Genomic DNA, 23623 nt, shown 5'->3' on the forward strand with positions numbered 1-23623 from the left:
CCATCTGAGCGCGCTTTACCATGTAACGAGCAGCTATTACTCTCCTGGCTTACGGATACACAACAGCAGATTTCGTGGCCCTTCTCGAGAGCGTGCAGGACTTGCGATGTCTGGTGTTGGAGGCCGTCAACCGGACCGATCGTGATTAATCAGAAATGCCAGCCATCGAACTTGCGGCTGTATGTCGATCGGTACGGATGGCATTGGCGTTCTGGGGGCGCTTTGGGCTCATGTACTTCAGGATCTGGGGTTGTGCAAAGATATCTACCCCTCTTGTTGTATGCCTCGTCTCACGTCTGACAAGATGGTTTGTCTCCATTCCTCTTGTCAATCAATTGTTTCACTTTTGTCTCCGTAAATACTCAATTGCTCCTTCTTCAGAACGTTCAATCTTCGCTTTGGCGCCTTCAGACAACATGGAGTTATACATGTCGCCGTCGCTCCTTGGAGCCTTTGGGCTTGCCACAGCACTGACCATATTTCTCATAAATGCTCTTCGCTTCAAGGTTGATCCACGGGAACCACCTGTCATCTACCCAAAGATTCCTCTTGTTGGACACATCATTGGCATGCTCACAGGCGGAACGACATATGCTCAGGAGCTCCAGTTAGTACACCGGCTAAAGGCTACGCGAGAGATACTGACGAACAGCTATAGCGAGATACATAGGTACCCCATTTTCACGTTACCCATGTGGACCAGCCGCATGTACATGGTAGCCTCACCAGAGCTATGCTCAGCTCTTCAGAGGGCTCCCTCGACTCTGAGTCTCGACCCAGTGATTAGCGAGATCACATCTCGTATGGTTGACTTAAATCCGCGCACGGCTTCGATCTTAAGGGATCCTAGCGGCGGACAGGACGGCGGAGTCAGCCTATATAAGCAATCTCACAGCATCTTGACACCGCAAACTCTGACGGACGGCTCTGATATTCAACTGGGCTACCTTGGACAGCTCGTCAACGATGTCAAGGATGGCTCCGAAGTGGAACTTTTTCGTTTCGTTCGTAAGAAGATCTGCGACGCATCAAATAGAACGTTCTTTGGTCCTAAAAATCCATTCGAAAAGTATCCTGACCTTCTGGATAGTTTCTGGGATTGGGAGAGTGGCATTATACCTATAATGGTGGGCTTCTTTCCCAGAATCACGGCTCGCAAAGCATACCAAGGCCTTATGACCTGCGCCAAAGCCTTCGCAGAATACATTGAAGTAGAAGGCTATCGGGAAGCCCACTACTTTCTTCAGAATCGCAATAGTCTGCATCTTCAGCACGGCATCACTGATACGATAGAGCGAGGCAAACTCGATGTCTCTATGGGATTGGCAATAAACGTAAATGCCAGCATTACCACGTTCTGGCTACTGAGCAATGTCTTCAGTCGTCCCGAGTTATTATCTCGGCTCCGCTATGAGATTCGCAAGAACGCTCTCTTAGGTCCGGGGTTGCTGTCGTTCGAGTGCCTAAGGCAGTCCTGTCCCTTCTTGAATTCGGTCTATCGCGAGACTCTACGCCTCTATGCTCCGATGGGTAGCCCACGATGGGTCGCGGCAGATACGATGCTAGCAGATACATACCTTGTGCGAAAAGGTACTCTAGTTCAAACTGCCAGCAATGCTCTGCATCAGAACAGAGAACTATGGGGACCAGACGTGGAGTCATTCAAACCCAACCGCTTCCTCTACAGCATCAACGGATCAAAAACGAACCCCGATGGGAGTGTGCCTGAAGACAAAGCCCATGCTTTGCATCCAGCGACCTTTCGAAGCTTCGGTGGTGGTAAACACATGTGCCCTGGCCGTCACTTCGCCCAGTGCGAAATCATCAGTCTATCAGCAGTGTTGCTGTTAGCTTTCGATATGGAAGCAATTGACGGGACTGATTGGAATCCGCCCCCAGATACGAAGAGAACACCGATTTCTGTTATGAGGCCATTAAAGGAGCTCAAGGTGAGGTTACAGCGCAGGAAGGAGTTCGAGAACATCAAGTGGAAGTTGGAGTTGTGAGTCGGATACAAACTACAGAACATACTGCAGCATTAAAGACATAGTATCAAGTACTTGACCTTTCTTCTGCTCACCGAATCTGCCTCGCCCTCGTACCCGGTGATAACGCGGATGACCTGCCCTCAACGCGTGTCCATGCACCACGCGAAATGCCGAGCATCCGCGACGCAGTGGCGCAGGCCTCTGCTACCCAATCAAACGCCCTGGATCTGGGAAGTGACGTCTCACTTTTCGCGCAGCAAACGCTGGCGTTACTGACAAAGAATTGTTATAAGCACAGGGTCGTCCCACATGCGCAAGCACAAGCTTTTCAGTTATAATTCATAATACTCGCGATACCCGTCTTTGCATTCTTCGCTTCGCCTGCGCGCGCAATTACGACCAAACGGACCACAGCCAAACACAACATCTCGAACTGGACGAACATCACTATAGCATACCGCAACTAGATCATAAATCACAAATCGCAACAATGATCAAAACAATTTTTCTCATCCTTATCACAATCTTCCGTACACGCACCCTCCCCCAAAACTCACCCATACAGACTAACAATTCCCAGTCCCACCTGTAGGCGTCTTCCTCGTCGCCGGCTGTGGCGCTGACCTGCTTATCAACATCCTGCTCACAATCCTCGGGTACGTTTTTTATACGCATATCAACCACAAACCCCTCTTTCTTCTGCGTCACCCTCCCTACATCAGCATTCTCCTAGTTCAAAACCAATCTATTAACCACGCGAATGCGTAAACATACAAGTACTGACATACTCACAGCTACTTCCCCGGCCACATCCACGCTTTCTATGTCGAATACGTGTACTACAAGCGGCGCGACGAGATCCGGGCTGGCATGTACAACGGCAGTCTTGCGCCGGGCGTGTACAGTCAGAAGGTGCAGAATGGTGGTCAGAAGAATGTCGTTGCGCACCCTGCGCCAGTTGATGGAGGCATGCCGCCGGCGCAGCAGGGGTATGGAACTACCACGGTTTAGGAGTGTGAGGACAACGACGGGGAGTCGAGCTTAGACCGCATATTATCCGCTATGAGAGTGCGGTGGGTGAGGGGGTGAAACTTGGGCGGTTGGAGGGAGGTGTGACGATGAGATTGTAACGATGGAGTTGTAGTGGACGAAGAGACTAGGGCGGTGGAGGCATATGCCCTGCGAGTCGGTCGTTAGCGTTGATGGAATAATTTGACTGAAGTCATTTTTGACTTGAACCTTCTCGCCTGATCATTGATTGCCTGCACTGATGACGTGCAAAGTTGCTTTGTTATGGGACGGTGATGTCGAAACAGTATGGTGGTCGAGTCATGGCTCTCGTGATCGCATTGCGATTTGATGTGGTGTGCAGGTGCGGTCATTCCAATGTAGAGAAGCACAAAGACTCAGCGAATTCCATCATTGATGCTTGAGCGTTTTGTACCATGATGAATCGTGTACGCGGCGTTGCTTCGTGAAAACATTGTAACGTGAATGAGAGATGTCACGATTTCCAGCAGGAACATTGCGCACTTACGTTTTGGGTGTAGTATTGTATTAGTACGTGTACGAAGTCTGCCCTAGAGAAGGGTTGTTGCGGTAATGGCGTGGTAATGTCGTGGTAATTATTCACCTACTTTCCCTCGAAGCTGGTCCCCTCGCGCGCGCAAACGTGTACATGTTCCAAATGAAGTCGCAAAACATACATCATGACCAAGCCACACGTCGCGGTTACTATGCCAGCAGATGCAGGTACTGGCAGACTTCAAAGCCCACACCCAGCGCTCCACAAAGGCCCGACTCCGGGGTTGAGGATCTTGGATGTGCGGCTTTAAAGCAAGGTCTAAGATCTTGTGAACAAGGCCCAAGGACCGTTATGACTCGAGTACCGAACCTTGGCAGGGTCTGTATCGACATCTTATGGGTCGGTTGTCACTTCCGATATTTTCAGTGGGAATGGCGATGCCCAACTACTGGAAGCACTGACTGGCAGATATTTAGCGCGTTTGGGGGCGGACTTTGTGACTGCGGTGTAGATATGCACTAAATTAGTGCGAGGTGAGAGGCGCGGACCCTGCAGCGGGAGTGAAGGTGGACCATGGGTTGGCGAGAGCGGATTGCCATGTGAGGATATACAACTTAGATTGAAAGTCTGTGAGCGGAAGGCGATGCTGATCTTCATGGAGAGAAGGACCGAAGTGGCCTTGAGGAAATCTGAGAGAAAGCTCGAATATTGAGGAAGTTCGAGAGAAGGACGAGTACAGAACAAGTCATTGTCACGGTCACAGCAAACATAAGCATTGGGACAGGAAATGAAGATCGCGCCTAATTGCGCATGATGCTTGATTCAAAGCTATCCACCTATAATGTGACCCAACACCATGCATCGTCTGAATATCGTTGTAACCGGAACGCCTCTGAAATGCCGTGAACCATCAAGTCGATGGATGTGTATTGGAAGAGTCGAATGAAGAGGTTAATGCCCGATCAACCTTTCGCTAATTGCATGCAAGAAAGCAACGTCGATGCACAACCGAAATTACGAGTCGGTGGAAGAGACAGAGCCGGCACGATTAGCATCTGTAGACTGAACCATGCCTGTTCGTCGGTGGGCAGAGTTGGTTGCAGTGCTGAGCTGGCGCTTGGTGTGCTCGTGCATGATCCTGTTCATTGTTAGATGCTGGTTATGATAGATAGGTGGAGCAAAACGTACCTCTGGTAAGCCGACATGGCATCCTCGGGGTGATCGAGGTCAAAATTGTTGACAAAGTTGTGCTGAGCGCTCACGGGCTCGGAGAAGTTGTCGGTGACATAAAGGGAAGCTCCAGCGGAAGACATTGTGATGGATGTGGTAGAGAGGTGACCGGGTTTAAAAGTCAAAGTTGATGCTTGCAGAAATGAGGTTGGGAGTTCGAGGCTGGAATATAATTGTTGATATGAGGTGATTTCGGTTTCGACGAGGTGCCAGAGACTGCAGTTATATAGAATCCCCTCTCCCCAAGGCCACCATTTCACGTAGCAGCGGGAACAGAGCCAGGTTCCCTTTCAGCGTTGCCGGTCATGACCGCACATGGTAAGAGATTAGCACCACTATCGGCACACAATGAGCCACCCTAGTTCGAGGCTTGCCGTAACAGATCTACAGGGTCCCACTTCTTCCGTGAGCGCCCTCTGTCGAAAACATAGTCGGGTCCACAAGCATCCAATCAACTTGACACGATCCACAGGCCATATTTCGAGGCAACTCAGCACGTTGGGATCACGTTTGTGAGTGTAAATCTTGACGCCATTCTCCGCGTCACCAGTGACGGCCCCTGACCGTGCATGCATTCAGGGTCTCGGACGCAGAATGCACTAGACCGCAGGCCGTTATTGCCTGGCCATCGACAGGTGGCCTCGGACAGGCACTATGCGCTCATTGGCGTCACACGGTTTTCCAGCCAACAACACATCCATGGACGCACTCTGGTTGGCAGCCCGTCTCGCTCGCAGCAGATTCGAATAAGACCGAAATTGGCATTTTGAGTGGAGTGGCTTTCGAAGAAATTACAGTAACCACCTGCTTGGTCGTAAGGCTATCATCATTGCTGCGCTGCGAGTGCTGTTCGCAGAGCGTTGTCTTTGTGATGAGGTATGACGCACTTCCTGCCACCATCAAACTTTGGGATCTCGCGCCGCGGTTCCAACAACAGTCGCAACGCGCCAGACGTCAGACTGCCCTCAGCAATTGGACTCCAAGGACCACACCGCAGCGGCAAAGACCAAAAAATGCGGAATCTCACGCAAGGCGGGACTTTCCAAAATGCCCCTTGTCGTGTGCCTCGAGGAAAAGGCGCCACTAAGCGTCATACCTACTCGATATGGGAGCGATCTGCGATACGCTAGTTGCATCGCAGTATAGCTGACCGTTCGTCTCATGCAGGGTAGCAGCCGTTGCGCTCACATAAGGGTCCACCTTTCTACTCTAGGAGACATGTTTTGCCCGAACAACGTCAACAGTGACGATAGATGGCAGCAGGTCTTCCCGTTCGGCCTCACATTGCAGGTTCTCTTCAGCTGAGCATCAACAGACGCAGGTACCACAAGCTGGCCGTGATACGGGGGACGATGTCATTCAATATTTTGTGCGACACACGACGAATCTCGACTCAGGCAGTGTGTAGTAGCAATGCGCCTGGAACTTCGTGACGCTCATACATACTGTACAGTCTTCTTACAGTTACCCCCTTTCGTCGCTCCCCTTGTGAGCTGATGCGCTCCAGGACTGCGATGCACAGTACAATGCTCAGAAGCTCAACGAGTCGTCTCGACCTTCCAGATCAGCAGACCTAGAATCCTCCCTCCACGGCGAACTCCACCTTTGTAGCTTTCGTCCCGCGCTTGCAGAACATGTCAATCTGTAGATCCACACGTCCCCAGTGACCACTCACACCCACTCAGCATCCTTCCTCCCCACCGGAGCGTCACGCCCCCGCTTCTTTCGTGGAGAACCGACGTCAAAGCATTGAATATCCGACACCTGGAGCGAGTACATCGTGATGCATCTGATAAGACTGAGATTGAGGTTGTGCACATTGCAGAACATCGCAGAATATCGCAGCACATTGACCGGTTTGGTGAACTGCTTCAGATGATGGGGAGCGCATCGAGATAGACTCTGAAGATGACGATATTCGTTTCTTCACAAAGACTGTGAGATGACATCTCTTGCGCCATCAGCAACAGGCCACTTCCCTAACCCAACGGCACAGCATCCTTCTCACTCCCTGCTCGCAGCCTCGCAACGCGCTTCCCTGCAGCGGGACGTGTCGCAAAATTGCCTTGCTTGCCTACATTGGTTCAGCACTTCCCCATTCTTTTTGGCGTCCTGTTTCTCTAGCCTCCTGCCCAACAGCCTTGCGTGCAGCGTGCCTCCTTCATCCAACGCGTGTGCCGCATCCAGCGAACCATTAAACGTACCACTAATGCACTACTAACGCACCACTCTCGTGGTGTCTCATCTCGTCGCGTACTTCATCTCGGCCTCCAAACCTGCCCTTTCGGTCCCCTCGTAACACATGTCCACAGTAACAGTCCACATTCCTCCCCATGCCATGACATCAAAGCTCCCGCTCATTGGTGATCCGACGTCAGACATGGTCCATGGGTCTAACGGTCTCAGCTGGACGCTTGAGCGCGGCTACGTCGTCGGCCCCACTGTTCCTGCATGGGAGCGACCTGGGCGCGGTACAGGCTTGGCTGCTGCATGTCAGTGACGTCTGAGGTGAGATGATGCGGGAGTAGGCGAGTAGAAGGCGGGACGGAGAGTATTTGGGGATGCTTGTGAATGGTGAGCGGGTTGGGTGGAAGTTTGAGGGAGGGAGAGGGACGGATTGGGAGGGGGTATGTCATTGGGGCATTGAGATTGGAAAGGGAACTAGTGGTGCGAATATCATCTGCGCATGGGCGTTTGGGTAGGTAATTATTCTATTGTTACTTTTACAGTAGTCGTGGTGTTTATATGTTCCATCTTCGAAGTTAAGCACTCGCAAGTATTTGGACATGATCGTGCTTCGAGTACATTCAGACTTGGCAGATGTGTCTTCAAGAGGCACAGGGAGCCTCTTTATAGCCTAAGATTTGAAGCCCATTGAGTTGTTGCAAACATACTCGATCCTAGTCCACTGCTGTATGGTTGAAGATGGCACAGATCAGCTTGTTTGCATCGTGTAAGGATGTGTCGTCAATCTCCCAACGGCGCTCCAGGACGTGATACTACCCGAAGAAAGGCGCCTCAGCGCCTCATCCGAAGCAATCTCCTCACATGTGTGACCACGACGACCACTTGGATACCTCTCGATCCTCAAAGAGGGCGAAAATGTATGATGCACATACGAGACTTGAGCGAACGGAGTGTGTATATAGGTATTCCGATAAGGAGGTACCCAGTGTGTTGCTGTTTCCAAAGTTCGGAACCCATTGAAAGAGGGTTGCAGCGTAGTGGGCAGCCTGCAGGCACCGAGACTCACGTGCAAACCTCGCTGCAAACCACCACCGCTTCTTTCTCTGCCCGATAGTTCGCCCACTCCGAGCCCTGGGTACAAACGTCAATATATTCTCTTCTCCGCTCCCAGACCCAGCTTAGGTTGTCCTTGCCATTGCAGCCTGCTGACCGACGTGCAACACGTTTATCGCCGAGCCAGCATTCCTCCAGTCGGTCGATACTCGTAAATGCTAGTCGCGCGACATTGTTCTCAGCTTCGACTCTGTGGGCTTCGGTCTGCAACCACAATTGTCGTCGTTGTACCTCAGTAGCGCATGCTGTAATACTGCGCTTCCAGACTGCTCGGAAGCCCATGTCGAGGTTGTCCACTTTGTTGAGTTTGAGGGTCTTCAGGTCCCTGAGACTGCAGCCTAGGAGCTGCATGATGGCGGCGATGGATGCGTGATAGCAGAAAGCGTCGCTGCGCATATGCAGATGTTGCAGCCGTGGAAATGACGGTACGAGTGCCGCGATCTCTTCAGCAGACCAGTTCGCCGTTGTATCGAAATGCGTGAGCTGCGGGCATGTCCATTGGCCTCCGATCAGTTGGGGATGTAGTGGGATTAGTCGTGTAGGTACGTCGACGTAGGTCTCGATCATGCAAGACGGTGCATCTTCGACAATAAGATGCTTGAGGTCTGGGCAGTGAGAAGCCAAAAATGCAGCGGCGGAAGTGACAACCAATGTCTCGACGTCTGGTAGCAGGAACGTTTGCGCGTCATCCACTTCCTCAAAGGCGCTCACAAATACATCCAAGTTCCTCTTCATCATCGTCACCTCCAATTTCTTTAGCTGCCGCATCTTCTGAACGCACGCAAAGAGCTCCAGGGCATCTTTGCTTGACACGTACTTTCCTGAGCACCACCACCACATAGATCCAAACATATCGATCTTCAGACTCTTCGCATATCGAAAGATTAGTGGTGTATTGCTAAGCTGGCTCAAGGGTCGGTTGATATATAGCGACTTGAAAAGGACTGGGCTAAAGATGTCTCGAAGCCGACGATTGACGCTTGATAGAACCTTCGTTGGAGTTTCTCCCTCTGAACATTGTAGGCGAAGGAAGTCGCTTATCATGAGCAGCACATCCTCGCACAGGTTGGCCAAGGTAGGTCTTGAGTGGTCGTTCATCCTGGTCGTAATTCTGGACTCTTGAAATGATTGCACAACGACTGCGGGAAAAGGGCTCATAGATCTCACAGTGATGGTTCATCTGAAGATGCATGAGAGGATGATGAATGATAACGTCAACCAAGCTTCCGAGGTCGAATTGGGATGCATGCTCGTTGCCCGTTCCGGTTAGTGCGGCTTCAGGGCTAGCAGCCAAGTACGCAGTCAAGGACTTATAACGACCTCAAGTGAATCGGTTTATCATAAATCATACCTCGTTAATCGTAATTCCATGCTACAGTACAGCCTCGTCAATCGTGATGTGCATGCAGTCCATGCATGTACAAGTCCAAGATGTATCTGTGCCTTTGTGCCCTGGGGTATCATCACAAGACACGTAGTTCGAACAAGTACAACTACAATCAACATGAGCGAAGCCTCATACAGCGCCCGCGGTCGCTTTTCCTTTGCCAATGTTCTGCGAAGACGTTAGCATCTCACGTAAACGTGTTTCCGCTTTAGTGAGCTCTTGCTGCGTGCCATGGTCCAGGGCGGTTGTACGCGGCCATGGCAGCCATGATGCCAACGAGGAGATTGTCTTCGATCGTGGTTTTGAGCTAGATTGGCTGACAGAGAATGTGGCAGTCGACCAATTGCGGCGATGTCTTTGTTGGGATATAGCAGTCCGCGGGAGCAGGCCCCATGTGCTGTCAGTCTCCGGCAAGTCCTGGAGCACGGATGCATCGAATGCAAGCTGCTTGGAGGCTTGTGGTGTAGTGTCGAGGGTGATGGCTGGGTGATCCTCGGTCTGCGATGCGGTCCTGATCGTCCATGCCGGTCCTTGTGGTCGTTGCTGTTCCTCTTGCCATGAGCTGCTAGCTTCAGGCTGCTCGAAGGTGTTGTTGTCAATTGAATTTCTCTTTCCACTGCTACCGCCACTGATAACGCTCTTCAAGCTGCCATATGCAGACTGGCTCCTCTTCTTCTTGCCTCCAGCCGTTGTGCCTCTACCTTCTTGTGCCAGTCTCTCGCTCGAGCTGCTTGCTTCGGGTACGGCCATCAACGTGTTATCTGCAGCCGTCCATCCTTGACTAATTCGAGACAAACGCCCTCGTCCTGCTAGAGCTCCTGTGCTGGCAGCCCAGCCAGGCACCGTGCCTGTTATCTCACCTTGTGGAGGGAGATGTGCGTCGTATTCGTTAGCCAGACTCATTCGGCTCCGGGCACAGATTTCAGCAATGGCATCGATGGCGTCTCTTATTTCTGGGTCAACTGCACGGAGGATCGCCGAGAACGAGAAGTCCTCAATGGCAGGCAGCTGTTCGTTCTGGCGCGCTAACCCAGCGGACAGTGCAGAGGCATTCGAGTTGCCGTTCATGGCGAAAGAGCGCGGGGTGTTGAAGCCAGAGCCTGGCCTAGAAGTATGACGCGATCCTGAATACGTTCGCACTACGACTGGCTGACTTGTGATGGTTGTTTTGCTAGATGTGGATTTCGCAGGCTTACTCGGGGCGTGGAATGCGGGAGCATTGAGCGCACGAATTGCAGCAGATTGTAACGGTGGCAATGTGTTCGTCAATGTTGTAGTCGTACTGGGCACTGAGCCTGTACTCGCCGCCAGATCGTGATGTTGCTCATGGGCGTCGGCATACGTTGCGTTGGACGGTATCGCGATGTTCACGGTCTCGTGGGTAGACGCAGAGTTGTGCGCCCAGAGCGTCGAGAAGACGCCCAATGCTACCGACTGCCTTGTTGTGGTGGCCGGTGTCAATGCTGGTGGGAGAGCGTTCGAGTCCGCCACACCAGCAGCATGGTGGTTCGGGAGATGGGCAGCAGGGTGCGAGTGCGAATGCGCCTCGTAGGGGCTGCTAGTCAATCTTATATTCGCCGAAGATTCGGACATTGTAGGTTTGCTTTACTGGAGCTGCTGCAAGTCAATGCATGGCCGCTATGCAACGCAGTCTGAGTTGTGAACGTGGACTGTCGTGATCGAGAGGATGCGCTGGCGAAGCGGGCAACCAGCCTTGGCGAGATGCTTTTGTCTTACCACAGCACCCGGTTGCGGTCATTGGATAAAAGCGACAGAGTGGGCCAGACACCTAACATGCGTGCTTGTCACATCTTGTTGAGCACAATTTGTAAAGATTTACATCTGGTCAGACCTGCGTTGTGCGGATGGAAGGCGCTATGCTAAAAGAGTAGGCCATCGTCTGAGCATGCTGGATTCGCCACCACGTCGATTTCTGTCTCCTCCATCTGGCCAAGTTTTGTACTCAAGAAAGAGACCACACCTCCTGGCAGCTCCTCAAGGATTTGAAGTTCAGCTTTGACGTTTAACATGAGCATCGTTTGCAACTCACGCCTCCATTCCTGCTCTGGCCCAGTCTCACAACAGAGATTCCACTCCAACATTCGAGTTGCCTTCGTACGGTCGCGTGCTGTCAACTTCATCAGGCCCTGAAGTTCAGGCATTGCGCTCGTATCTGTACCACTTTCGTTTACCGGAACTCGGCTGATGTGGTGCCTCTTTACACCGAGCCAGCGTAGGTTGGGCAGGCTTAATGCCGGTGTATCCTTAGGTGCGACGTTTTCGTGAGCGAGGCGGTACGAGCCATATTTGTACGTCGACAAAATAGCGATGCCGTCAGGGTCAAGGTCTACGAAGGCGTATATTGGTACGTGTGGTGCGTGATCGGTCAACTGACGTAGGAAACTTCGAGAAGCTACGTCAGGGTATCCTTTTGCCTTCAGAGATGTCAGTACGATACTTGTTGAGAAGATCGGATATACTACGGTCAAGACCAACCCATCTAGGCCCAACTTCTCCCATTGTGTCGCGCTAAGGAGCGAGCGAAATGTGGCCTACAATATTTAGTACTTGTTGCCAGCATTGCGCCCACACACACTTCTTTTTCGATGACGAGGATCCAGCGAACTCGCGTGAGATCTAACCGATCCTTCTCTCCGATCTTTGGGACGAGCAAGCCCTGTATGTTATGAGTTCGGGCTGCGCGTGTCCTGCAAGAGCCATACCTCTTTGCCATTCATGCCATCGAACTGTGTACCGTCTTCACGGTTTATGGTGAAGCATCCTGCAACAAGCCCCTTGGCAGCAGCGGTCTTTAGTGTCAGTAAAGAGAGATGTTCCACGGACATGGCAACATACAACATTGAGCTTAGACCTCGATATTCCTAATGTGCACGCTAGGTCATCAACATATCGATCAACGACTGCTTGCTTTACGAACAGGTCTGGATGTCTGTAGTAGATATCTCTGCAGCACGCTGGTTAGCTTAGTAACCACTGGAGGCTTAACAGGAGATTACCGCTTGGTCATAATAGTGTTGTCGACAAGGCCTCCATGGACGAGCTCGATGATACGCAGTAGGATAGCTGTGACCGGTCAGCGATGGAGTGGCTATGTTTGTGTGTCGCTCAACTGAAGTTCAACGCTTCTTGCGCACTGCTGCCAGGAAACGAGATTTGCCGAACCTTCGGCGCAGGTGCTGCTTCAAAGCTAATCTTCGCAACTGGCTGTCGTCTAGAGATGCCTGCTCGACTGTTGAGGGTGAGTGTGAGTCTCTCACTACCCTCAAGGAGACCATCGACGATTCTCTCCAGCATGGCTTCAAGGCGAGCAATGACCCAATGCCTGTTTTGGGGTCAGTGTATGCTTTGCCCAAGAAGTCTCATCACAGCACCTGTCGCGAGGCATTCTCTTGCCTACTTCCACAGACAGTACTTCGACACTCCCCAAGCAGTCACCACTGCCGCCCATTACCATATCGTCTTGTAGTGCTATGGACGCGTCTGCTGGCGTGAGTAGCGGGCTGCTGCTGAGTAGCTGCCATGAGTCTGCTGTGACATCTAGAGGAGCATCAAACAGGTCGTCGTCAGATTCGTATTCGTTGTCAGCAACGTCAAGCGTCTCCTCATCATAGAAGTCTTCGTCCCACAGGTTGTCGAACGATTCCTGCGAACTTGGGGTGATGAATAGCATGTCTTCGACATCTTCAAGGTCCATGTTTGCCGATTCTTGACAGTGGGTGTTCAGTACATGGAAGCACGTAATGCTGGTGGTCAGTCGATAGCAGTTATTGCAGGATCAAAGTCAAGCAACCCAGGTACCGCAGATGCTTTGTTGTATATCTTGTGCACGAGGATGGTGAGAGTTGGAGTTTCTTGAGTACCTCCAGGGCTGGTCAAGTTTGATGTTCTTTCGTGGAGAAAGCACCAGTCCCAATCAGGCAACCAGCCTACATTTTGCCCCAAGACTGCGGCAAACGACAGGAAATCGCGCGCAGGCAACATCCTGCCAAGAACCGCGTCCCTTACGCGCAACGCGTCGTGGCTTTCCGGCGCGTCTACCCACTTCCAACGACGCATTCGCCCATCGACGCGATCCATTCACCGCAACGCTTTATTGCCCGCTCTTCTAACTTCAGTACACGATTGATCTTCTGGTTCGCTTGTATCGTTCCAACGCACAACCCTAACATCCACCATGGAGGACCCAACCCCCGTTGTACCTACTGCTTACAAACGTCCGCGCGACGAAGATGCCGAGCCTCAGCCCTCTACACCATTCAAGGCTATTTCGTCACAAGCATCGACTCCTTTATCGGTTCTGTCCGATGTTCAGACACCGTCACCAATGCCGTCAACCGTTCCCAGCAGAGCTGCCCCGACCAGCAGCACCGTCGCAAGCCAAACTCCCACACAGACAGCACCTGGCTCAAGTAATACTCAGCAACCAGCCAAGAAGAAACGGAAGGCCCTGACGCAGCAAGAGAAGGACGACGCGGCTCGCGAGAAGGACGCCAAAGCCAAGACCAAGGCAGACAAAGCAGCACAGAAGGAGGCTGAAGCTAAGTTCAGGGCCGACGAGAAGGCCCAAAAGGCTGCGCAAAAGGAGGCAGAGAGCAAAGCAAAGGCTGAGGAGAAAGCCAAGAAAGAGGAAGAGAAGGCAAAGAAAGAGGAAGAGAAGGCAAAGAAAGAAGCTGAGAAGCGCGAAAAGGAAGAGGAGAAAGCGAAGAAGGAGCGGGTAAGGTTCAACATATGCTGAAGCCAGATCGCTGCTAACTCGCTCCTAGTCACAGATGAAGCTCAATGCTTTCTTCGTGAAGCCTAAAGTCATTGCCAACAGTGCTGAACCTTCCGCGGTAGACTCAAACCCAGACTCTACTGCCCCACATATATCATCACCATGGGACACTCCTGGCGCTGTTACTAACACAATTCCCCCCTCTCCGCAGAGATCCATCCAAAAGAACGGGCAGTCAGACTACGATCGGTGTTTCCTTCCTTTCTCGTTACCGTCACACGCTATCCTGGCGCCCGCGAACGCATTTATGGAGGATACCGAGAAGCTCAACGCGGCAAGAGCACGGTTGGATCAGCTATCCAAGGACGATCATGCCGGCTTGGAGCATCTGACTCTGCACACCCTGAAGGTCTCGCTTCCAGCGCGCGCACGACGAGGCCTGAAGACCGCTACCATAACGGAGGTCGTCAAACGAGTCCATGGCTCGTCCGATCGACCTAGCGACCTCACCAACGACGATGAGGCCAATCAGCAGCAGCCACTCGACATGCTGAAGGCGATACCTATGAAGTATCTGCACTTCGGTGAAGATGTTCGTCCTCCTTACTACGGTACCTACTCAAAATCCTATTCGGACGCAGATGCGCGCCGACTCGCTCGCAATGCAGTCTCTCGAATTCGTCAAGACACCAACTACGACTACGATTCCGAGGCTGAGTGGGAAGAGCCTGAAGAGGGTGAGGATCTTGACTCTGAAGGCGAAGATGATCTTGAAGAGGAGGGAGATGATGATATGGATGGTTTTCTAGACGACGAGGAGGACCCGCAGCTCAAGCGGCGAATGTTGTCGGGTGATCTGGTGCCTGTCAGCACTGGCTTGTGTTGGGAGGATGCCAGCGGTGTCTCCAAACTCAACGATGGCTCCGATGCCATCTGCACAGAGTTCAAGGAGTTCAAGATGGAGTTCCTGCTGGGTAAGTCCACATGCATGTTTCACTTACTCCTCACTAACAACGTCGTAGATCCGTATCCTCAATCGATCGATCCGTTCTCAATAGCCTACTGGGCACCACCGGCACCTATTGTAGCCGCAACGACCGCGACAGCAAATAAGAACGCTTCCACACATGGCCTTATGAATCCGCCACCGCGAGTGCCGTTGACGCAGCGAACGATGAATGGGTTGCTGAACACTCTCAACTCCAACTCGGCGTCCTCTACTGCGTCCAAACCTGCGGCGCCGAGGAAGATGATTCCTGACGATCAACTTCCCGCCTTCAAGGCTGAGATTCAGGGCAAAGATCTCACTAAGATTGGCATGATCGAAGCTCTAAAGAAAGCCTTTCCGAAGCTTCCCAAGGCAGCTATTACCAACACACTCAGCACTGTCGCCGCGAGGGTCGGTCCTACAGAAAAGGAGAAGCGCTGGGTGCTGATCAACAATTGAGCGACCCTTAAGCCTTCGCACTTACGCTTACGTCTTTTTACACTGTACCATATGGGTTTACCACATACCAAGAAGATACCACTACGAAGTCTATAGCTCTGTTTTCATTCCGACTTATGGATTACACAACTTAGCGATCAGCATAGCAAAAAGGCGAATCGGCGTTTCATACTGCTTTGCCGGTTGTAAAAAAACAGTAAAGGCAGTCAATACTATGGCGTTACTGTGGGCAGCATTTGAGCATCACAGCGACGCATGAGTCGGTTCTCAAGGAGAAGGATAATCGTGTAGCCACAAGATCATATCAATACCTACCAGATGCTCCTCCATCTAGATTTACGTCTACTTCGTAGTGAGCTGACACAACCCCTGCAAATCCAGCCACGCAGCCCCAGACACGCGAGCCTCAGTTCGTGACCTGCGACGATCTCAGAGCCTACCGTACCCTTCACAAACTGTAAATAGGAGCGAACGCGAGCGGTTGTCGGTCGCGCGTGTGCAGTGGAGTCGTGAGTGGGCCAATACCGTCATTTCCAATTAATTTCTGGGAACCTGCAACCGAATAGAGCTACATGACACGGCAGACCTTCTCATAGACTCAGAGACCCTGAAGGCTGATTATCGGACGTTGTGATGCGGAATAATTGCCTGCATGTAAATTTCCCCGATGCAGAGCCTGGCGAAGGATAGTCATTGGTGCGGATATCAAGTCTGAGTGAGGCCGTAATTGGGATTGGGCGTGCAAATGAGGTTGCAGCCTGATCTGATGCAGCGAGTGGGCGGGGGAATTCACATGTTGCATGTGTGGTGCATAGTGCGCCGAGCAGTAAACAAACTCGGTAAACATTGGATCAGAAATGAACGGACACAGGAACGGCAACATCAAAATGACCGAAGGCAGAAACGGCAGGGCAGCGAATTGCCGTGCGGGAAGTTATTTTGCGCGTGTCGTGGTTGCCGTAGCGCTAGAAAATATAGGCCAGGGGCTGCTAGAGGCGGCGTCCGGAGGAGCTTCAGTTAAGATATGGTCAGTGAGCCCGCGATGCGTGCGTCAAGAACCGCGGACATGGCACGGTCTGGCGCACGCGGACTGTCCCGACTTTGAAGGTCTGCTGCAAGCATACGGCAGGCATGTTGGCAAGGAGGTGCCTGGTCTGCAGCCCTGGACTGTGATGAGTGCTTCGGCTCGGTGGTGCCTCGTTTGAATGACTCGGGCCGGCGAGACATGAGTCGCAATGGACCGCGCGGGTTGGTGATGGGCTGCGGCAGTGAGTTTGTGTGCCGTGGACGTGGAAAAAAGTGATGCTGGAGAAGTGTCTGCGGTCGATGCGTTTGTACGATATGGTGTCCAAGACCGGAAATAATCGTATTGTACAATAGACAGGTGAGCTTTGTCGGGCGGTTGGCCTTTTCAGGCGCTCTGGTCTTCACGGAAGGGCAATCCCGCGAGCCGGCGAACCCGCAGCCATGGATTCGTCTGCGATGGCTTGACCCCTGTGAACGCGGTGGTGCTGATGTCTCGAGCGTCTTGGGCATTAAAGAGGTTGAGATCAGCACTTCAGGGTCCGCATTCGCGAATGAGGCTGTTTGAGTTTGTGAAATGCTTGAACAAATGCAACTGCTACACAGGCACATCTTCGAGTAAGTGAGCTGCTGATCGAGTGCATGTAGCGCTGAAGGCCTTGGGGTAGTGTTTGCGCCGCATAGTGCTAACATGCAAGCGGGCGAGAACCGGTACCTAGGTGGTCTTGGAGGCATCTCGGGGCTTACCGCAAGGAGGTTCTGCTGCGGTTCCGCGAGATGGAGACAAACGAGATGGTTTGCAGTCCTGTGTCTAGTTCGCAGTATGCGGACCAGGTTTGTAACGACGTTGCGTGTTCGTGTTCCTGGAGGACCGAATAGACCTTGCGCAGACGTCTCACGATGCAGCAGGGATAATTGTGTGCCGTTGAGCGCGCACAGCAGATGTCAGGACTGGATACTGAAGCGAGCGCTGGCGCCTGTCTTCCTACCACGGCAGGTTAGACTACATGTGGGCAGCCAGGCACTATCGAGGCACATTGTTGCACAGGAGCGAGTGGTTGACTCTGACAAGCTGCGTGACTAGCAGCGCTCCTTGCTTTTGGCCGTCTGCAGGAAGTTTGGGTGTTTATTGCCTGCTGCAGAACCAGCGAGACCAGTGAGTGGCTCTGCAGGTCAACCGCGTCCCCTACGGTGCGATGGGCTAGGAGAGGGCCTCGTGCCGTGGGCGTGGAGCCGTCGCTGGGAGCGAGATTACCAGTGCCGTGATGCTGCAGAACTGTTGCTGCTGGCAGCTTGTGTCTGTGTCTGTCCATGTCCTGCAGCAGCTCCACGCAGCCCAGCAGCGCTCGCCCCACGGCATCTGTCAGGCCAGTCGCAGTGGATGCCCAGCGCATCTGCCCACGGGCTCCTTGCATAATCGACAACACCAGAAGTCGGTTCCAGTTTCTTTTGTCCACACGATCCTAGGAGCCCCCGGCAGCCGCCCGGCATCCACCACGCTCAGACAGCTTAGCGGCCCGCCGCACCACCTGCACCAACTGATTCCGGGCTCGTTCTTCTGAACTGCTGTGGATCGCTTCTGCGCGCCCTCGAGCGACCGTGCCTGTGTTCCAAATCTCCCACTGCTGGAGCGCCGCCAGCACTGCTTCTTCCCTCTGCACCTGCCTGCCTGCCCTCATAGTTGACTGCACCTGCCCGCCATGCGTCTGTTCAACCGCAAGAGCTCCAAGCCCACCATCTCGCCGGGCGGCAGCCAGCCGAACTCGTCCAATGGCTCTCTGCGCTCCCCTGGCCCCTCCACCACCAACGGCTCGCGGCCCACCAGCTTCCCAGACGTCCCTCTACCACGCGCCCCGGACCCAACCCTTGACCCGGCCGGCTACCTGAGGAGCATCTATGCCGTGCGCGACCGCTCGCGCCTCGTGCTGGAGAAGGCGAAGAAGAACCAGCTCAAGCACTTTACCGTCGACATGAGCAAGTTCAGCGACGTCGCCAGCTTTGTTGTGTCAATCGTCAAGGTGCATAGCAGCCTCACTCGGGCCTACAATAGCAGTGCTGACCTTCCTAACAGAGAGACTACGCCCCCGACTACGCCTCAATTCCTCCCCACGGCCGCTGGCAGCACTTCGAGGTCGGCGGCCGGCCGCGAATTGACCAGCTAATGGCGTCGTGGCCGTCTACTGTCGACAACTCTGAGCGCACACGCCGTCTGCTCGACCTCTTCCTTGTGTCTGTTCTCCTCGACGCCGGCGCTGGAACGAAATGGCAGTACAAGAGCAAGGAGTCAGGCAAGATCTACAGACGCAGTGAAGGTCTTGCCGTGGCCAGCCTCGAGATGTTCAAGGCTGGCGCTTTCAGCAGCAATCCCAAGGAGCCCTGTCAGGTCGACAGTGCTGGCTTGAGAAAGCTGGACCTTACCGTCATGGCGCGCGGTCTCCAAGTCAACGAGTCGAATCCTATCGATGGCCTTGAGGGACGAACAAACCTACTTATTCGACTCTCTGAGGCACTGCAGAACCAAGAAGTCTTCGGCCTCGAAGCACGACCTGGAAACATGCTTGGTACATGATCTCCATGCACGAGGATTTGGCGCAAGCTAACAAGTACAGACTACCTCCTCTCGCACCCTACCACCCAGGCCTCATCAGTTCCCATTGTGCCACTCCCCACCCTCTGGAACACACTGATGGATAGTTTGACACCCATCTGGCCAGCAACACGAACCCAGATCGATGGCATCCCTATGGGCGACGCATGGCCTTGCTCCGTAATGCCTTCTCACCCTACGCACCCCTGGGAGAACATTGTGCCTTTCCACAAGCTCACACAATGGCTCACCTACTCATTGATGGTCCCAATGACCAAGCTGATGAACGTTCACTTTGCCGGCGCCGAACTCCTGACTGGACTACCCGAATACCGCAACGGTGGTCTTTTCATCGACACTGGACTGCTGACGCTGAAGCCTGATGACCATAAGCGCGGTGTTACGCAGTATCAGCGGAACGCCCAAGTCAAAGGACAGCCCAGCATGGAAGTTGTACCCATGTTTACTGCAGATGACGACGTAATAGTCGAATGGCGCGCGGTCACGGTTGGCCTTCTGGACGAACTTCTTGTCGAAGTGAACAGTTCACTGGGACTGAGTGGGCGTGAAAAGCTGAGTTTGGCTCAGATGTTGGAAGCCGGCAGCTGGAAGGTAAGCTTTACTACATCATCTCCATTCACGAACTGTCAACTAACTCAATGCAGGGGGGTCGAGAAATCGCAGAAGTGTCGCGGCCAAACACGAAGGAGCCGCCTATTATGATTCTGTCCGATGGAACTGTTTTCTGAGATACCCTGAGATTCCTCTCCCACTTTGTTTCGCTTCTTTTGGTTTGATGGCGTGCAATAAAAACACGTCGTATATCTGGACCATTTATACTACCATTGGCGGTAGCTCGACTGCAGTCATTTGGAAACTTATGATGTACGATCTCGACGATCGGCACCTGGTGGCTTTTCTAGTTTCAAGGCTTGAGCGACGCGTCAGTCTTCATTGGCATGCTTGCTAGCCGTTTGCTGCGATCTCCTATGTTCTTCACTTCTACACGGGATATGTCTAGAACGTTAGACATCTAGGGCACGGAAAACGGATCTGTAAAATAGTGAGGACCTTGGTCCAGGAATACTAAGCGCTTCAAGAACGCAGCATTCTGCGAAATCGATAATCAATCAACGTAATGCGAGCACATCTAACACTACTGCACCCCCGTTCGTCTGTTCCACATTTTCGTACAAACACCCGTGATGGTCAGGGGTTGCGGCTCTGCAGCCGCTGCCCCGCCATCAGTAGCACTTGACATGCCAAGGATTTAGACGCACCAACTCCATAGCTCCTTCCTTCCTACGCTTCGTTCTTAGGCACACTTACCGCACTTGTAAAGCTATCGTTGTGTGCACGCGCTTGTTGCCCTGAGCTCCGCGGCTTCGTTTCACGCAATTTCATACTCTCTGCTAGTCATACGCGTATATCACTTACCCCACGCGACGATAGTCGTTTACGATACGTCCCCCGATAACACCTTCATTTCAGAGCTCACCCACGCCGCACGCCCGCCATTTCTCGAACCTTTTTGCTTTCAGCCTTCTGCTAGGGTAGTCTACAACGCTCACCCCAGATACCCGTATCCGCGCCGTCGATCAAACGCTCCTTCACGATGAACTCCCAGAAGCGTCAGAAGCAGCGCAAGGTGTTGTTAATGGGCAAGAGCGGAGCGGGCAAGTCGTCGATGAGAAGCATTGTCTTCAGCAACTACGTTGCCAAAGATGTCCGCAGACTGGGTGCTACTATCGATGTCGAGCATAGCAACATCAAGTTCATGGGCAACCTCATGCTGAATCTGTGGGATTGCGGAGGGTACGTGAACAATGTCTACGACCGTGCACTGATTGGATGTTGACTGTGTATAGTCAAGATGGCTTCGTCGAGAACTACCTTACACAGTCACGTAGCCACGTATTCGGCTCCGTGGCCGTACTTATTTTCGTCTTTGACATCGAGTCTCGCGAGTTCCAAGCCGACGTCGTCTCTTACTCCAACATCATCCGTGCTCTTCACGAGTGTAGTCCCACTGCAAAAGTCTTTTGTCTCATTCACAAAATGGATCTGGTACAAGCACGTCTTCGGGAAGCTATGTATCATGAGCGCTCAAACTACATTCGAGATGCCAGTGAAGGCTTCAGCGACACGGTCGAATTCTTTCCCACAAGCATCTGGGACCAGAGCTTGTACAAGGCTTGGACGAAGATCATATACTTCCTCATCCCGAACGCAGGCACCATCGAAGCTCTTTTGTCACAACTAGCGGAGATCATTGATGCCAGAGAGCTCGTCCTGTACGAGCGCACAACCTGCCTTACAGTTGCACACGTAACACGGGGCGACGGCGAGGATAACCCATTCCACGATCGTTTTGAGCGCATATCCAGCATTCTCAAGACGCACAAGCAGAGCATGGCCAAGCACACGAACATTCCAGCTGGAAGTGCCAACTTTGCTGAGATGCAGATCAAGACCGGCAGATTCATGTTCTTCATCACACGACTTACTGAGAACACCAATCTTGCTGTTGCCATCCCACCTTCCGAACAGGTCTTCAACGCTGCGCGTGTCAACATCTTTCAGGTCCGCCCCAGATTTGCAGAGCTCGACATTGCATCTAAGCCACGCCCTCCAATCCAGCAAGCTTTCGCCGGTTCAGCAGATACTGTGGATAGTAGCAAGGGCAAGGAGAAGGTCATGGGCTAGTGTCCTGAGCCTATAGTTACCGCCACCTCAGTAGCTGCAACAACGCAAGGGAAAGAGATTGTTGCAGACGATAGGGGCAGTGGCAAGAGTCAGAACAAACAAGAGGCAGCAGAGCATTATCCGGAACTGAGGGGTGGTTTCGAGAGTGAACCACAGACCATATGGCACGACCCACAACGAAGAGCAGAGTATAGCGCGGTCAGACACGCGTTGAGTGAGAGGATGAGAGGCTTCTTAGATCAGCATTCCGAAGCTGCCGCTGCTGGAAAACCGCTTCCCATTCCTCCAGAGCCACGTCAAGGACACCTCACAGTCAATGCCCTGAACCAGCACTTGAACCTTGCCTCACATGCAAAGCTTGGGCCCAAGACTATTGTAGAGCGCTGGCTAGATGCAGTCACGGTCGCCGACTCTGAGCCGGCACTTGAGAAAGAACCGTCCAATACCACAAATATCACGCGACACTCTACCCTGCCAGGCACTTCCAGCTCTTCGTACGTGAAGTTACAGCTTACATCCGCTGCGAATGATACTCTGGACCTAGCGCTAGCAGTTTCCGAGGATCATTCGATTACCATTGGGGTTGATGAGAGTTACAAATCAGTGTCGGAACCCGAAGACAATGGGACTAATGCACAAGCTCAACATCTCAATCACAGCAGAAATCGTGGATCATCTGCTACTGGCCACACTTTAGTCAGTGGCGTGCCTAGCGTGAGTCACAAATCTTTTCAATATGGTTCACAACTAACAAGGAAAGACACAGATAAAGCCAAGCAAGGAGGCACCCAGTATTTCGAGCCGATCGTCTTGCATTCTGTTTCTGCCGACAGCACCTGAGAATCCACAGTCAGGTTCGAACGCGCCGTCAGCAGACACTTTGTTCAGGGATGAATCCGGCAAGCCTCCAGAGTCTGTTCTTGGGGTGCTATGTGGATTTACTGAGGAAGAGTGGCAAGATCGGCAACGTCAGATGATGCAGACACGCATAGAGAGACAAGCGCAGGACGAGTCACTCGGCACGCAATAGCCCGCACAACTTCATTGAGCAGTCGTCACCTTAGGAAGGACAGGCCAAATATACAAGTTCGATGTTGTCAGATAGTTCCGCCAACTCTGTCTCTGATTTCTACGAAGATCTCGCACTCTTCGGTCACATCAGGCTATGCGATTGCGAGCAATGTGTCAAACTTCGGCAACACTCAAGTGTTGACAACAGGGCACGGGTCTAAATTCGCCACCTGGGATATGCATAACGGTTGGCCAGATTTTCTCGCGCTGTTCCGTCGATGGGACATGGGTTCCCTGACTTGATGTCAAGAGGTATCTACGCGCTGTGGCGTTAGGGAAGGCAGATTATATACGCTATTGGTGTCCATACTGCTGCCTACTATCTATTGATGCTTGCTAGGAGGTTCGACATTTGACCTTGCGCCCCTCTTGCCGGTATTCTGCGTGCATGTTGGCCCACCGTCTGAGTGAACGTCCATTATAATGCATTCACAATTCATTGCTATTGATTCATCCATTACGTGGTTGAGGCGCAAGCGCTCCACGGGTTCATCGTGTCAGTCACGGGTGCCTGCTGCTAGTGGCAAACCTGCCTGTAACTTTGGCATGTATTGCGTCGCTACACACAACCTACTGCATTGTATGCCAATCCTCAACAATGCTTCCTGAAAAATGGCTCAGAGT

The 23623-nt window shown here is 52.6% G+C and overlaps 10 protein-coding genes across 10 annotated transcripts; 6 read left to right on the forward strand and 4 right to left on the reverse strand.

Annotated features, from left to right (window-relative positions):
* The first annotated feature begins 206 nt into the window (after window positions 1-206).
* BU25DRAFT_411549 (cytochrome P450) lies at window positions 207-2048 on the forward strand. The gene is made up of 3 exons (XM_033706578.1): window positions 207-610; window positions 633-643; window positions 667-2048. The coding sequence occupies exon 3, from the start codon at window positions 693-695 to the stop codon at window positions 2004-2006; it is 1314 nt and encodes a 437-aa protein (XP_033560764.1). The 5' UTR covers window positions 207-610; window positions 633-643; window positions 667-692; the 3' UTR covers window positions 2007-2048.
* A 430-nt stretch (window positions 2049-2478) lies between these two features.
* BU25DRAFT_343154 (UPF0057-domain-containing protein) lies at window positions 2479-2999 on the forward strand (the record flags this gene model as incomplete). Its single annotated transcript, XM_033702939.1, has 3 exons — window positions 2479-2518; window positions 2569-2644; window positions 2783-2999. The coding sequence occupies 3 exons, from the start codon at window positions 2479-2481 to the stop codon at window positions 2997-2999; spliced, it is 333 nt and encodes a 110-aa protein (XP_033560765.1).
* A 1528-nt stretch (window positions 3000-4527) lies between these two features.
* Window positions 4528-4826, reverse strand: BU25DRAFT_343382 (uncharacterized protein; the record flags this gene model as incomplete). The annotated part of the gene is made up of 2 exons (XM_033702951.1): window positions 4528-4651; window positions 4702-4826. The coding sequence occupies 2 exons, from the start codon at window positions 4824-4826 to the stop codon at window positions 4528-4530; spliced, it is 249 nt and encodes an 82-aa protein (XP_033560766.1).
* Window positions 4827-7636: 2810 nt separating this feature from the next.
* On the reverse strand, window positions 7637-8639 carry BU25DRAFT_411554 (uncharacterized protein). The gene has a single exon (XM_033706579.1). It carries the CDS (start codon window positions 8608-8610, stop codon window positions 7993-7995), a length of 618 nt encoding a protein of 205 aa, XP_033560767.1. The 5' UTR covers window positions 8611-8639; the 3' UTR covers window positions 7637-7992.
* Window positions 8640-9372: 733 nt separating this feature from the next.
* On the reverse strand, window positions 9373-11278 carry BU25DRAFT_411555 (uncharacterized protein). Its single transcript, XM_033706580.1, has one exon. It carries the CDS (start codon window positions 11021-11023, stop codon window positions 9560-9562), a length of 1464 nt encoding a protein of 487 aa, XP_033560768.1. The 5' UTR covers window positions 11024-11278; the 3' UTR covers window positions 9373-9559.
* On the reverse strand, window positions 11276-13266 carry BU25DRAFT_394566 (DNA topoisomerase IV, alpha subunit). Its single transcript, XM_033704745.1, has 8 exons — window positions 12823-13266; window positions 12562-12773; window positions 12448-12514; window positions 12287-12395; window positions 12154-12240; window positions 12027-12107; window positions 11914-11982; window positions 11276-11865 (listed from the first exon to the last, which is right to left on the reverse strand). Exons 1-8 carry the CDS (start codon window positions 13143-13145, stop codon window positions 11311-11313), a joined length of 1503 nt encoding a protein of 500 aa, XP_033560769.1. The 5' UTR covers window positions 13146-13266; the 3' UTR covers window positions 11276-11310.
* Window positions 13267-13625: 359 nt separating this feature from the next.
* BU25DRAFT_422342 (uncharacterized protein) lies at window positions 13626-15612 on the forward strand (the record flags this gene model as incomplete). The annotated part of the gene is made up of 3 exons (XM_033708146.1): window positions 13626-14165; window positions 14215-15139; window positions 15188-15612. The coding sequence occupies 3 exons, from the start codon at window positions 13626-13628 to the stop codon at window positions 15610-15612; spliced, it is 1890 nt and encodes a 629-aa protein (XP_033560770.1).
* A 2387-nt stretch (window positions 15613-17999) lies between these two features.
* Window positions 18000-20341, forward strand: BU25DRAFT_411560 (DUF1688-domain-containing protein). Its single transcript, XM_033706581.1, has 4 exons — window positions 18000-18653; window positions 18707-19196; window positions 19245-19834; window positions 19888-20341. The coding sequence occupies exons 1-4, from the start codon at window positions 18336-18338 to the stop codon at window positions 19969-19971; spliced, it is 1482 nt and encodes a 493-aa protein (XP_033560771.1). The 5' UTR covers window positions 18000-18335; the 3' UTR covers window positions 19972-20341.
* A 496-nt stretch (window positions 20342-20837) lies between these two features.
* BU25DRAFT_343536 (uncharacterized protein) lies at window positions 20838-21928 on the forward strand (the record flags this gene model as incomplete). Its single annotated transcript, XM_033702961.1, has 2 exons — window positions 20838-21037; window positions 21091-21928. 2 exons carry the CDS (start codon window positions 20838-20840, stop codon window positions 21926-21928), a joined length of 1038 nt encoding a protein of 345 aa, XP_033560772.1.
* Window positions 21929-22039: 111 nt separating this feature from the next.
* BU25DRAFT_91290 (uncharacterized protein) lies at window positions 22040-23338 on the forward strand. The gene is made up of 2 exons (XM_033712233.1): window positions 22040-22642; window positions 22689-23338. Exons 1-2 carry the CDS (start codon window positions 22151-22153, stop codon window positions 22956-22958), a joined length of 762 nt encoding a protein of 253 aa, XP_033560773.1. The 5' UTR covers window positions 22040-22150; the 3' UTR covers window positions 22959-23338.
* Window positions 23339-23623: the final 285 nt, after the last annotated feature.

This window comes from Macroventuria anomochaeta, assembly GCF_010093625.1.
Source record: "Macroventuria anomochaeta strain CBS 525.71 unplaced genomic scaffold BU25scaffold_20, whole genome shotgun sequence".
NCBI lineage: Eukaryota > Fungi > Ascomycota > Dothideomycetes > Pleosporales > Didymellaceae > Macroventuria > Macroventuria anomochaeta.